The following is a 12255-nucleotide window of genomic DNA, read 5'->3' on the forward strand; positions in this document are numbered from 1 at the left end:
AGCTAAGAAGAAATCCCTGATTTACCTGAAAAAGAGTTTAGGAGGTTATTTATTAAGCTAATCAGGGGGGCACCAGAGAAAGGCAAAGCCCAGTGCAAGGAAGTCCAAAAAATGACATAAGAAGTGAAGGGAGAAATATTCAAGGAAATAGATAGCATAAAGAAAACAACAATAAAAAATTCAGGAAACGACACACAGAAATGCAAAATGCTCTGGAAAGTCTCAGTAATAGAAACGAACAAGTAGAAGAAAGAAATTCAGAGTTCAAAGACAAGGCCTTCAAATTAAACCAATCCAACCATGACAAATAAGAAAATATGAACAAAGCTGGTATTATGAAGTCTGGTATTATGTTAAGAAGTCTGGTATTATGTTAAATGACCAAAACTAAGAATAATCAGTGTTCCCGAGGAAGAAGAGAAATCTAAAAGTCTGGAAAACGTATTTGGGGGAATAATCGAGGAAAACTTCCCTGGCCTTGCTAGAGAACTAGACATCCAAATACAAGAAGCACAAAGAACACCTGGGAAATTCATCACAAAAATATCATCGTCTAGGCACATTGTCATCAGGTTATCTAAAGTTAAGATGAATGAAAGAATCTTAAGAGATGTGAGACAGAAGCACCAGGTAACCTACAAAGGAGAACCTATCAGATTAACAGCAGATTTCTCAGCAGAAACCCTACAAACTAGAAGGGATTGGGGCCCCATCTTCAGTCTCCTTAAACAAAACAATTATCAGCCAAGAATTTTGTATCCAGCGAAACTAAGCATCATATATAAAGGAAAGATACCATCTTTTGCAGACAAACAAATGCTGAGAGAATTTGCTAGTACCAAACCACCACTACAAGGACTGCTAAAAGGAGCTCTAAATCTTGAAACAAGTCCTGGAAACACATCAAAACAGAGCTTCTTTAAAGCATAAATCAAACAGGACCTAGAAAACAAAAATACAAGTTAAAAAGAAAAAAACAAAAAACAAAACCAAGGTATGCAGGCAACAAATAGCATGATGAATGCAACAGTAGCTCACATCTCAATACTAAACATTGAATGTAAATGGCCTAAATGCTTTACTTAAAAGATACAGAACTGCAGAATGGATAAGAACTCACCAACCAACTCTCTGCTGCCTTCAGGAGACTCACCTAATACATAAGGATTCACATAAACTTAAAGTAAATGGGGTGAAAAAAGGCATTTTATGCAAATAGACACCAAAAGTGAGCAGGGGTAGCTATTCTTATATCAGATAAAAGAAACTTTAAAGCAACAGCAGTTAAAAGAGACAAAGAGGCACATTATACAATGGTAAAATACATTGTCCAACAGGAAAATATCACAATCCTAAACATATATGCACCTAACACTGGAGCTTCCAAATTTATAAAACAATTACTAGTAGACCTAAGAAATGCGATAGACAGCAACACAGTAATAGTGGGGAACTTCAATACTCCACTCAGCACTAGACAGGTCATCAAGACAGAAAGTCAACAAAGAAACAATGGATTTAGACTATATCTTGGAACAAATGGACTTAACAGATATATACAGAACATTTCATCCAACAACTGCAGAATACACATTATTCAACAGTGCATGGGACTTTCTCTAAGATAGACCATATGTTAGGCCATAAAATGAGCCTCAAAAAATTTAAGAAAATTGAAATTACATCAAGCACTCTCTCAGACCACAGTGGAATAAAAGTGGAAATCAACTCCAAAAGAAATCTTCAAAACCATGCAAATATATTGAAATTAAATAGCCTGCTCCTGAATGAGCATTGAGTCAAAAACAAAATTAAGATGAAAATTTAAAAATTCTTTGAACTGAATGACAATAATGACACAACCTATCAAAACCTCTGGGATACAACAAAGGTGGTGCTAAAAGGAAATTTCATAACCCTAAATGCCTACATCAAAAAGACTGAAAGTGCACAAACTGACATTCTAAGGTCACGCCTCAAGGAACTAGAGAAACAAGAACAAACCAAAACCAAAAACAAACCCAGTGAAAGAAAGGAAATAACCAAGATCAGAGCAGAACTAAATGAAATTGAAATAAAAAGAAACAATACAAAAGATAAATGAAACAAAAAGCTAGTTCTTTGAAAAGATAAATACTGGCCGGGCGCGGTGGCTCAAGCCTGTAATCCCAGCACTTTGGGAGGCCGAGGTGGGCGGATCACAAGGTCAGGAGATCGAGACCACAGTGAAACCCCGTCTCTACTAAAAATACAAAAAATTAGCCGGGCGCGGTGGCGGGCGCCTGTAGTCCCAGCTACTCAGGAGGCTGAGGCAGGAGAATGGCGGGAACCCGGGAGGCGGAGCTTGCAGTGAGCTGAGATCGCGCCACTGCACTCCAGCCTGGGCAACAGCGTGAGACTCCGTCTCAAAAAAAAAGAAAAGATAAATACAACTGATAGACCATTAGCAAAATTAACCAAGAAAAGAAGAGAGAAAATCCAAATAACCTCATTAAGAAATGAAACAGGAAGTATTACAACTGACACTACTGAAATACAAAAGATCATCCAAGGCTACTGTGAACACCTTTATGCACATAAATTAGAAAACCTAGAAGAGATGGATAAATTCTTGAAAAAAATACAATCCTCTTGGCTTAAATCAGGAAGAATTAGATACCCTGAACAGACCAACAACAAGCAGGGAGATTGAAATGGTAATTTAAAAATTAACAACAAAAAAATGTCCAGGACCAGACGGATTCACAGCAGAATTCTACCAGACATTTAAAGAAGAATTGGTACCAATCTTTTGACACTATTCCACAAGACAGAGAAAGAAGAAACCCTCCCTAATTTATTCTATGCAGCCAGCATCACCCTAATACCAAAACCAGGAAAGGACATAATCAAAAAAGAAACTACAGACCAATATGCTTGATAAACATAGATGCTAAAATTCTTAACAAAATATGGGCTAACTGAATCCAACAACATATCAAAAAGATAATCCACCATGATCAAATAAGTTTCATACCAGGGATGCAGGGATGGTTTAACATATGCAAGTCAATAAATGTGATATACCACATGAAGAGAATTAAAAATAAAAATCACATGATAACCTCAATAGATGCAGAAAAAGCATTCAACAAAATCCAGCATCCTTTTATGGTTAAAACTCTCATCCCTCAATGTAATAAAAGCCATCTATGAAAAACCCACAGGCAACATAATGCTGAATGGGGAAAAGTTGAAAGCATTCCCTGTGAGAACTGGAACAAGACAAGGATGCCCACTCTCACCACTCCTCTTCACATAGCACTGGAAGTCCTAGCCAGAGCAACTAGACAAGAGAAAGAAATAAAAGGCATCTAAATTGGTAAAGAGGAAGTAACACTGTCACTGTTTTTGCTAACAATATGATTGTTTTTCTTGAAAACCCTGGAGACTCCTTCATAAAGCTCCTAGAACTGATAAAAGAATTCAGCAAGGTTTCTGGATACAAGATTAATGTACACAAATCAGTAGCTCTGCTACATACCAACAGCGACCAAGCTAAGAATCAAATAGAAAATGCAACCCACTTTACAATGGCTGAAAAAAAAATTAAAATACTTAGGAATATACCTAACCAAGGAGTCAAAAAACCTCTACAAGGAAAACTACAAAACGCTGCTGAAAGAAATCACAGATGACACAAACAAATGGAAACACTTCCCATGCTCATGGATGGGTAGAATCAATATTGTGAAAATGACCACACTGCCAAAAGCAGTCTACGAATTCAATGCAATCCCCATCAAAATACCACCATCATTCTTCAGAGAACTAGTAAAAGCAATCCTAAAATTCATATGGAACCAAAAAAGAGCCTGCATAGACAAAACAAGACTAAGCAAAAAGAACAAATATGGAGGCATCACACTACCTGATTTCACACTATATTATAAGGCAATGGTCACCAAAACAGCATGGTACTGGTATAAAAATAGGCACATAGACCAATGGAACAGAGAAGAGAACCCAGAAATAAATCCAAATACTTACAGCCAAATGATCTTCGACAAAGCAAGCAAAAAACATAAAGTGAGGAAAAGGACACCCTATTCAACAAATAGTACTGGGATAATTGGCAAGCCACATGTAGGAGAATGAAACGGGATCCTCGTCTCTCACCCTATACACAAATCAACTCAAGACGGATTAAAGATTTAAATCTGAGATCTGAAACTGTAAACATTCTAGAAGATAATATTGGAAAAAACATTGTAGACATTGGCCTAGATTTTGTGACAAAGAACCCAAAAGCAAATTCAATAAAAATAAAGATAAATAGTTGAGACTTAATTAAACTAAAGAGCTTTTGCATGGTAAAAGGAACAGTCAGCAGAATGAACAGAAAACCCACAGAGTGGGAGAAAATCTTCACAGTCTATACATCTGACAAAGGACTAATATCCAGAATGTACAATGAACTCAATCAAATCAGTAAGAAAAATACAAACAGGCCATGAAAAAGTGGGTTAATGACATGAATAGACAGTACTCAAATGAAGATACACAAAGGGCCAAGAAACATATGAAAAAATGCTCAGCATCACTAATGATCAGGGAAATGCAAATCAAAACCAGTAAGGTAAGCAATACTACCTTACTTCTGCAAGAATGGCCATAATCAAAAAATCAAAACACAGTAGATGGTGGAGTGGATGCAGTGAACAGGGAACACTTCTACACTGCTGGTGGGAATGTAAATTAGTACAACCACTATGGAAAACAGTGTAGAGATTCCTTAAAGAACTAATAGTAGAACTACCATTTGATCCAGCAATCCTCTGGGTATTCATCCAGAGGAAAAGAAGTCATTATATGAAAAAGATACTTGCAGATGCATGTTTATAGCAGCAGAATTTGCAATTGCAGAATCATGCAACCAACCCAAATGCCTATCAATCAAAGAATGGATAAAGAAATTGTGGTGTATATTTATATGATGGAATATTCATCAGCCATAAAAAGAAATGAATTAGTGGCATTTGCAGTAACCTGGATGAGACTGGAGACTATTATTCTATGTGAAGTAACTCAGGAATGGAAAACCAAACATCGTATGTGTTCACTGATAAGTGGGAGCTAAGCTATGAAGATGGAAAAGCATAAGAACGATACAATGGACTTTGGGGACTTGGTCGGGGGGGAGGTTGGGAGTGGGGTGAGGGATAAAAGACTACAAATATGATGCAGTGTATACTGCTTGGGTGATGGGTGTACCAAAGTCTCACCAATTACCACTAAAGAACTTACGCATGTAATCAAATATCACCTGTACCCCAATCATTTGTGGAAAAAAAGAAATGGGTATAAAGCACCAGGAAAAAATAAATAAAAATTTACTTATAAAAAATAACTTCACGAGAACAAATCAGTCATACATTTGAATAATAGTACTTATGAGTAGACTGCCTTGTGCCTAGTATGCTTATATGTGTCCACTGATTCACTTCTGTCTATCTTCTCACTGAACAAAGTAGGAGAGAGATACATACATGCTTTTATTTTTTTGAGACAGGGTCTCACTCTGTTGCCTACGCTGGAGTGAAGTGGTGTAATCTCGGTTCGTTGTAGCCTCAAACTCCTGGGCTCAAATGATCCTCCTGTCTTAGCCCCCAGGTGGCTAGGACTACAGGCATGGCACCACGGCTAGCTAATTTTTGTATTTTTTTGTAGAGATGTTTCACCATGTTGTCCAGCCTGGTCTCGAACTCCTGCACTAAAGTGAGTTGCCCACCTTAGCATACATACTTTGGACAATCTTATTTAAAATAATTTTCTTGAGGGAATGGAAACATTTAGCTATAAATTAAAATATCCATTCAGCAGAATCATTTGGGTTGCCTTTCACACACTTTACTTTTAAGACATAGGCAATATCTTATGTGTGCCATGCTAATTTTCCCACTTTGAGCATTTGCTGAGTGATACATTATTATTATTTTTGGGGGGGAAGTTTTTCTCAGGGTTCTAATACTCAGTGCTAAACTCTTGAAAAGTTAAAACAAAGATTACTTAGGGTCTGCCTTTTAAAACAGAAGTATGCAATAAAAAAGGAATTTCATCTCAGAATAGCCAGGAGAACAGTAAAGGCTGCACAGAAACTGCATGAAGTGAGGCGTGAAGAGAAGCTATTTCAGGCCTTTTGACTTGAGGGCAGATACATATGCATTCAAACTAAAAGATTTCTTCAGGTGTAGAGATTTTTAACAATAGGAGCTGATGATCAATGTAGGGAAAAAAGCATGCTTTATTACCTTTTTTGGGCCAGACCAACTTGACCTTTCATTTTCCATGTAGTCTTCAAATAAATACATATATTCCATTTTTTGTCTTCCACATCCCCTAACAATTATTTTGATTTCCATGATTTGAGTGGCTTTCTGAAAAGCTTTTATGAAGAGTAGAAAGGAATTGGGAACCATGTTGTTGAATGAGTGATAGAAATATTCAATGGCCATGTACAAAGTAATAAAAGAATATTGATCTGGTCACTTAAAAATCTAACCCCATTCCATGTTTCTGGTCATTAACCATCAGTATTGTGGCTGCCTATATATGACAGCTTTTTTTCCCTCATCAAATATAGCACGATTTCTCTAGGCAAGACATCGCATTTTTCACCACTTTTTGATACAATATCATCTATAATATTGATGGTGCAAAAGTCCTTTCATAATAAACTTTAATATATTAGTCAAAGGAGTATTTGATCAGATACAAACAACATTGCTTATACTTAATTAGTTTTAAATGCCTAAAAATAGAACATGTGCACTCATGTAAACAACATATTATTATTATTTTATTACTATTATTTTTTTGAGACAGAGTCTTGCTCTGTCGCCTAGGCTGGAGTGCGGTGGTGCAATCTTGGCTCACCGCAACTTCTGCCTCCCAGGTTCAGGCAATTCTCCTGCCTCAGCCTCCCAAGTAGCTGGGATTACAGGTGTGTGCCACCATGCCCAGTTAATTTTTGTATTTTTAGTAGAGATGGAATTTCACCATATTGGCCAGGCTGGTCTTGAGATCCTGACCTCAGGTGATCTGCTCGCCTCCCAAAGTGCTAGGATTACCGGCATGAGCCACCGCACCCGGCCAACAATATATTATTCTTAAGATATGTTTTGTGACTAAGAAGGATACCGTCAGAGCAGGCAAGCATTTGTCTTATCTAAATTTGCCTCAGGGTTCCTCAGCTTTGGGTGCAGAGAAGCAGTCAACGTGAGTGAGCTGGAGAAATTAAAGTGAAATGAGAGCTAAGGAGAAAAGATAGATATTGATTGTGAAGACAGACTTAGGGAAAGGGGTGAAGAAACAGTGAATAGAGTAGATTGAAAAGAAATGGAGTACAGCAATGGGTAGACAGGCTTGGAATGGTGAAGCTATGGCTCAGAGGAATTTTTAGGACCTATGTGAGTATACTTTTACATGAAGAGAATATGGATGATCACTGTGTACCTTGTTTAGCCTTTATAGAAGGTACAGGATTTCATATACATTCATTAGCTTCATTTCTGAGGTCACAATACAACCTAGGGAGCATTTTAATTAAGTCTGTATAAAACATAGATAGCAGTGTTGCATGCAATGATATGTTATGATTTTGAATATGAGGTTAAATGACTGAAAATACCATCTCAGAAGTTCTTGGTAATTTGAATTAAATAATTAATACTTATAAAGTATTTAAATACTTACCCAACAGACAGGAAAGGTTCCTTTGATTCAAGTCTATGAAAAAATATGAAAATTTTCTTTTAATATAACAATTTGCTGTATATTCAAAAATGGCTTTTACATGCACCTGACAAAATTATACTTTTTTGGATGAAAATCCATAATGTACCACCAGTAAAAAGCTATAAATAATACATTAAGACCTAATCTGGACTAAGTAAATTTGCAGCTGGATTAATGCAGAAGCTACATAAAATGAGAGAGTCTTGGAATGAGGACATAACATTTAACTGATATATTAAGATGATCATAGTATTAGTCTAATTCTGATTGCACTCTCTGTCTACTCATTTTCTTTATTCATGGTAATGTGTTTGTAGAAGTTTCTATATATCTATTTGTGGTGGTTGTAATAGTGAAATAATTTATAATGTACTTGTTACATGTTAGCCGAATAACTGATTTACTCCGAAGAGAGAAGCAGCATACCATATATAGTTATTTATTGGTCTTAATACCGCTTAGGGCTGGAGTATTTGGATTCTTCAGCCTCCTTTGTGTCTTCTAAAAACTGGGTATTTTCTGTACCTCAGTATCTCAAAGGGAAAGTCTAATCCTGAAGGTTGTGGTTCATTTGAGAAAGCCACTTTAAAACATATTCTGTCTTATTTTTTTCATTATAAAATGGGCTAGGCTTCTTCCAGCTACTTTTCTAACTTCATAAATTAACTTTCCTTTTTTTTTTTTTTTTACAAAATGTAAGTAAATCAGGAAATAATCCACTTCTAAATAGTTCCTAGATAATAATTAAGGAAACCTGTTGGTAAATGTATTTTGGCCACACTAGTTTCATTATAGGTTTCCTAAGATACAATTAAGGGTTAAATGTAGGCAAACTGAAGATATTTTTAACTAAATCCTGGTGTTTAAGATTTTTAAGAAGCACAGTTGAAATGACTATCTTAGAATTAGGCTAAAAATTTATTTTTATATATGTGAGTCCAAACAATGAAGGCAATAATTACTTTTTTGTCTCTATTTCATTTTGTGTATGTAAAAAAATTGCTTATGAGAAATAGGCCTTGGTGCATTTATAGGCAGGGCTGACATGCATCTCTACCATATACCATGCTGCCTTGGGTGAATCATAATAGCAGGAAAGGGACATTTTTAGGGGGCAAGTGCCTTAGCAATCCTTTTGGACAGCTCTAGGTAGGGTAGAAGCAGATAAAACCAATAGTTGGTGCTAAGAGTTTGGAGAGGTTTATTTATGCAACCTTTCCTTTTCTGAATTCCAGTATTATTCACATCTCTAACTGTAGGTACATTAATTGCCTTGTGTTTGTTTTTCTCATACATTTGTGATCTACATAAGCAAACAGAACTAGAGAGGGAAAAGCTGAAGATAAGTAACGAAAAATGTTTGGATATATTTGCTTTATAAGACATGACCAGTGCCATGTGATCAAAAGGAAATTACCTTGAACAAATGAGGGGGATTCTATATAATATGATGCAGGAGATTGTTCACATATTTTGACCATCAACACCATAATGATACTACTTTATTTTCCACCTGATAATACTTGAAATAAAGATAGCATGTGGGCATTAATGGGATCCCTTCTCTCTGTATTTGCCAATAATTTCAGCCTACCATTTATCAGACATTAGTGTATGTGTGTGATTTGCTTCTGTGAAGCGCTACCCTCCAGCCTCCTATGTTCCCCATTTTCTACACACTACATCGTCCCCCTTGCCTCTCACTGCTATGTGATTCTTAGTGGCACTGAATAATGTAATGAGACTATTTTAAAACATTTTATATCTTTCTTTCTCCTTTCTCTTTTTTCAGCCACCATGTCTCAGTAGTTAGCAAGTCCCATCAGTTTTTCCTTTGGGACTCTCATGTCCTCTGCATTCCATTCCCAGGCTGGTTTTCATTAGTTACCCCAGCCTAGTTAGTCTCTCCAGAATTCTTTGTTCAAAGTCTCTTCAACTTTACACACTGCTCTCACACTAAGCTTCCGTCAGTGTTGCCAGTCACTCCCTTTGGGCAAGTACTGCATTGTACCACTTTAGGGTGGCATAAGCAACTTGAATAAAAGCAAAGCCCACCACTTTTGATTTTCCCTCTGCAATTATCAAAATACTGAGTTCAGAATTTTTTTTTTTTTTTTTTTTGAAGGTTTCAGACAAGTAACTGTTGGCTTAGAGCATACAGGGACATATGTTGGTTGTCCTACTGCCCCCTGTGGTTAGTATGATTAGTCTGACTAACTAAGTTATTAATAGTTATCCCCTTCTCCTACCACTTCAAGCCCACTTCAACCAGCTCCTTCCAAATGCTCAAGAGAAGTCTTCAGAAGAAAATTCAAGTTTTCAAAATATTGTTGGATTGAAAGTTCTGATGATGTTCTACAAACCAAGAGTTTGCAAACTGTGGCCAAATCCTTTTCTCCTTCTGATTATGTATACTCCCAAGCTAAGAATGGATTTTACATTTTAAAGTAGCTAGAAAATATCAAAAGAAGAGTAATATTTTGTGACACATGAAAATTACATGAAATTCAAACTTCAGTGTCCATAGGTAAAGCTTACTGAAACAGAGCCATGTGACTTCATTAACATATTGTTTAAGGTTGCTTTGTGCTATGGCAACAAGTTGAGTAGTTGTGGCAGAAACTGCATGTCCAAAATCCTAAAATATTTACTATCTGGCCTTTATAGAAAAAGTATGCCAGTGTGTGAGATATTATTTTGTTGGAAGGAACTGGAAACAGCCTCCTAAAATAGGCTTTCTTTACTTTTAATACATATGAAGATATTTTCCCAGATTTAGAAATTCAGAATAATTTGAATTCCTTCTGTACATCACCATTTCAACCTCTGATCCTACCAACATACTCTCCTGAAATGTTTTTATGTCACCACGTTTCTTGATTTCATTAATCATAAGATGGTACCCAAACTTTTAAGATCTTCACAAACATGCCCTCACCAGTTTTCCATGATGTTTTTTATTGCTTCTCTTACTAAACACTTCATTCCAGAAAAACTAAGTATTGTCCAGACACGTCTGATTTGGCTTTGCTTTGGTATAGTTAGCATTATATTTCTATACCAGATACTGTTTTTCCCATGCATGATCTATTTATCACTTACATTTATCTCAATCTAACTCCTTCTTAAAGCTGATCCTGAAACCTTCATTTTACAGGGACAAGTCCATCTCTGAGGTGATACTTATCATCACCATCACTATGACATATTCTCTGAACAATATTATTCAATTAAAAACTGAATTAGAGTCTCAATAAGACTGGTAAGAATATTAAACCTGTACTATGTTTAGACAAGAGACTTCCAACAGTTTTGTGTTAAGTCTCCTGGTGGGACTAGAGGGGTGGATGTTGCTGATGGTTCATGAACTGAGCCAAAATAAAAGATTATTGGTCATTGGCTCCTCCAAGCCATAGATGATAAGTCCAAGGTACCAGGACTCCCAAGTGTCTTCTGTGGTAAAATAGGGCAGGAAATCTTGGTGGGTGCCACCATCAGGCCATTCTACCTTTTGTCTCATCCTCAAAATGATGACACACTGCAGAGAGGAGAGACAACTGTCCTGTGTTGAATGATGTTCTGCTTTGAAACCAACTGCTCAGTTGTTGTTCACTACACTGAGACAACTTCCCTAGGCTTGAGATGATTCAGGGACTCTGACTAACCTCACTTTTCTCAATTATATAGCAAACATCATAGCCAACTCAAGGAGTTTGGGGAAGAATATGAGATTTTCTATTTAGAGCATCTAGCACAGTTCCTGTCCTTGTTTTTCCCTAACTTGGAAAACTCAGACACTTAGGTGACCAAACTAGAAAGACTGGAGTCATTCTCATGAACTCCTTTCCAACAACCTTTCTGGTTCTGCTGTTTCTGTTGCCAAAAGTCCTCTTGATTCTATACTTGCCTCTCAATTCTGATTTTCACAGTACAAGTGATCATCCAGTTTTATATGATCCACTAATCTCTTCAATGACCTCCCTTCTTATTTCTTTGGTATTTCCATATCTACTAACAGAATGAAATTGCTAAAATAAAATATAATCGTGTAATTATCCTCATTACAAATCTCCGCATGTTTCTAGGAAGTATTTTCTTATAAGGCACAATGGGTTTGTTAGTGGTACTTCATACCTATTTTCATAGGACTCTGTAACACTTAACCATGGTGAATTAAAAATTTCCATTGTAATTGCCAAGCTTCCCCTAAGACTGCACACTCCTTGGAGGTACAAACTAACTGTATTTCAAGTACCTAGAATCATGCCTACTTCATTGGAGGCTCTCAGTAATGATTTTGTTAGATGAACATTCCCTGCCTTGCTCCCTCACTTCTAGTCCCATGTTTTGCCTACAGAGTACAGTCTAATATAACTTTATTACTATATTTATAGTGTTAATATAACTAAAAGTTCACTCACAGTCTGGTTACAGTGTATCTTCCCAGCCTTTGTCTTCTATCACTTTAGTCTACAGACT

The 12255-nt window shown here is 36.5% G+C and overlaps 1 protein-coding gene across 21 annotated transcripts in view; it reads right to left on the reverse strand.

Annotated features, from left to right (window-relative positions):
- The window catches only part of LOC105477129 (RALY RNA binding protein like), a 733794-nt gene that overhangs the window by 102565 nt on the left and 618974 nt on the right, over positions 1-12255 (reverse strand). For 13 of the 21 annotated variants that reach the window (XM_071068042.1, XM_071068041.1, XM_071068038.1 and 10 more), the window contains one exon: positions 7735-7767. The exons of the other annotated variants lie outside the window; for them this stretch is intronic. In XM_071068042.1, the coding sequence (XP_070924143.1) occupies positions 7735-7767 (33 nt within the window). The remainder of the gene's footprint in view (positions 1-7734; positions 7768-12255) is intronic. 21 annotated transcript variants of the gene reach the window in all.

This window comes from Macaca nemestrina, chromosome 8, assembly GCF_043159975.1.
Source record: "Macaca nemestrina isolate mMacNem1 chromosome 8, mMacNem.hap1, whole genome shotgun sequence".
NCBI lineage: Eukaryota > Metazoa > Chordata > Mammalia > Primates > Cercopithecidae > Macaca > Macaca nemestrina.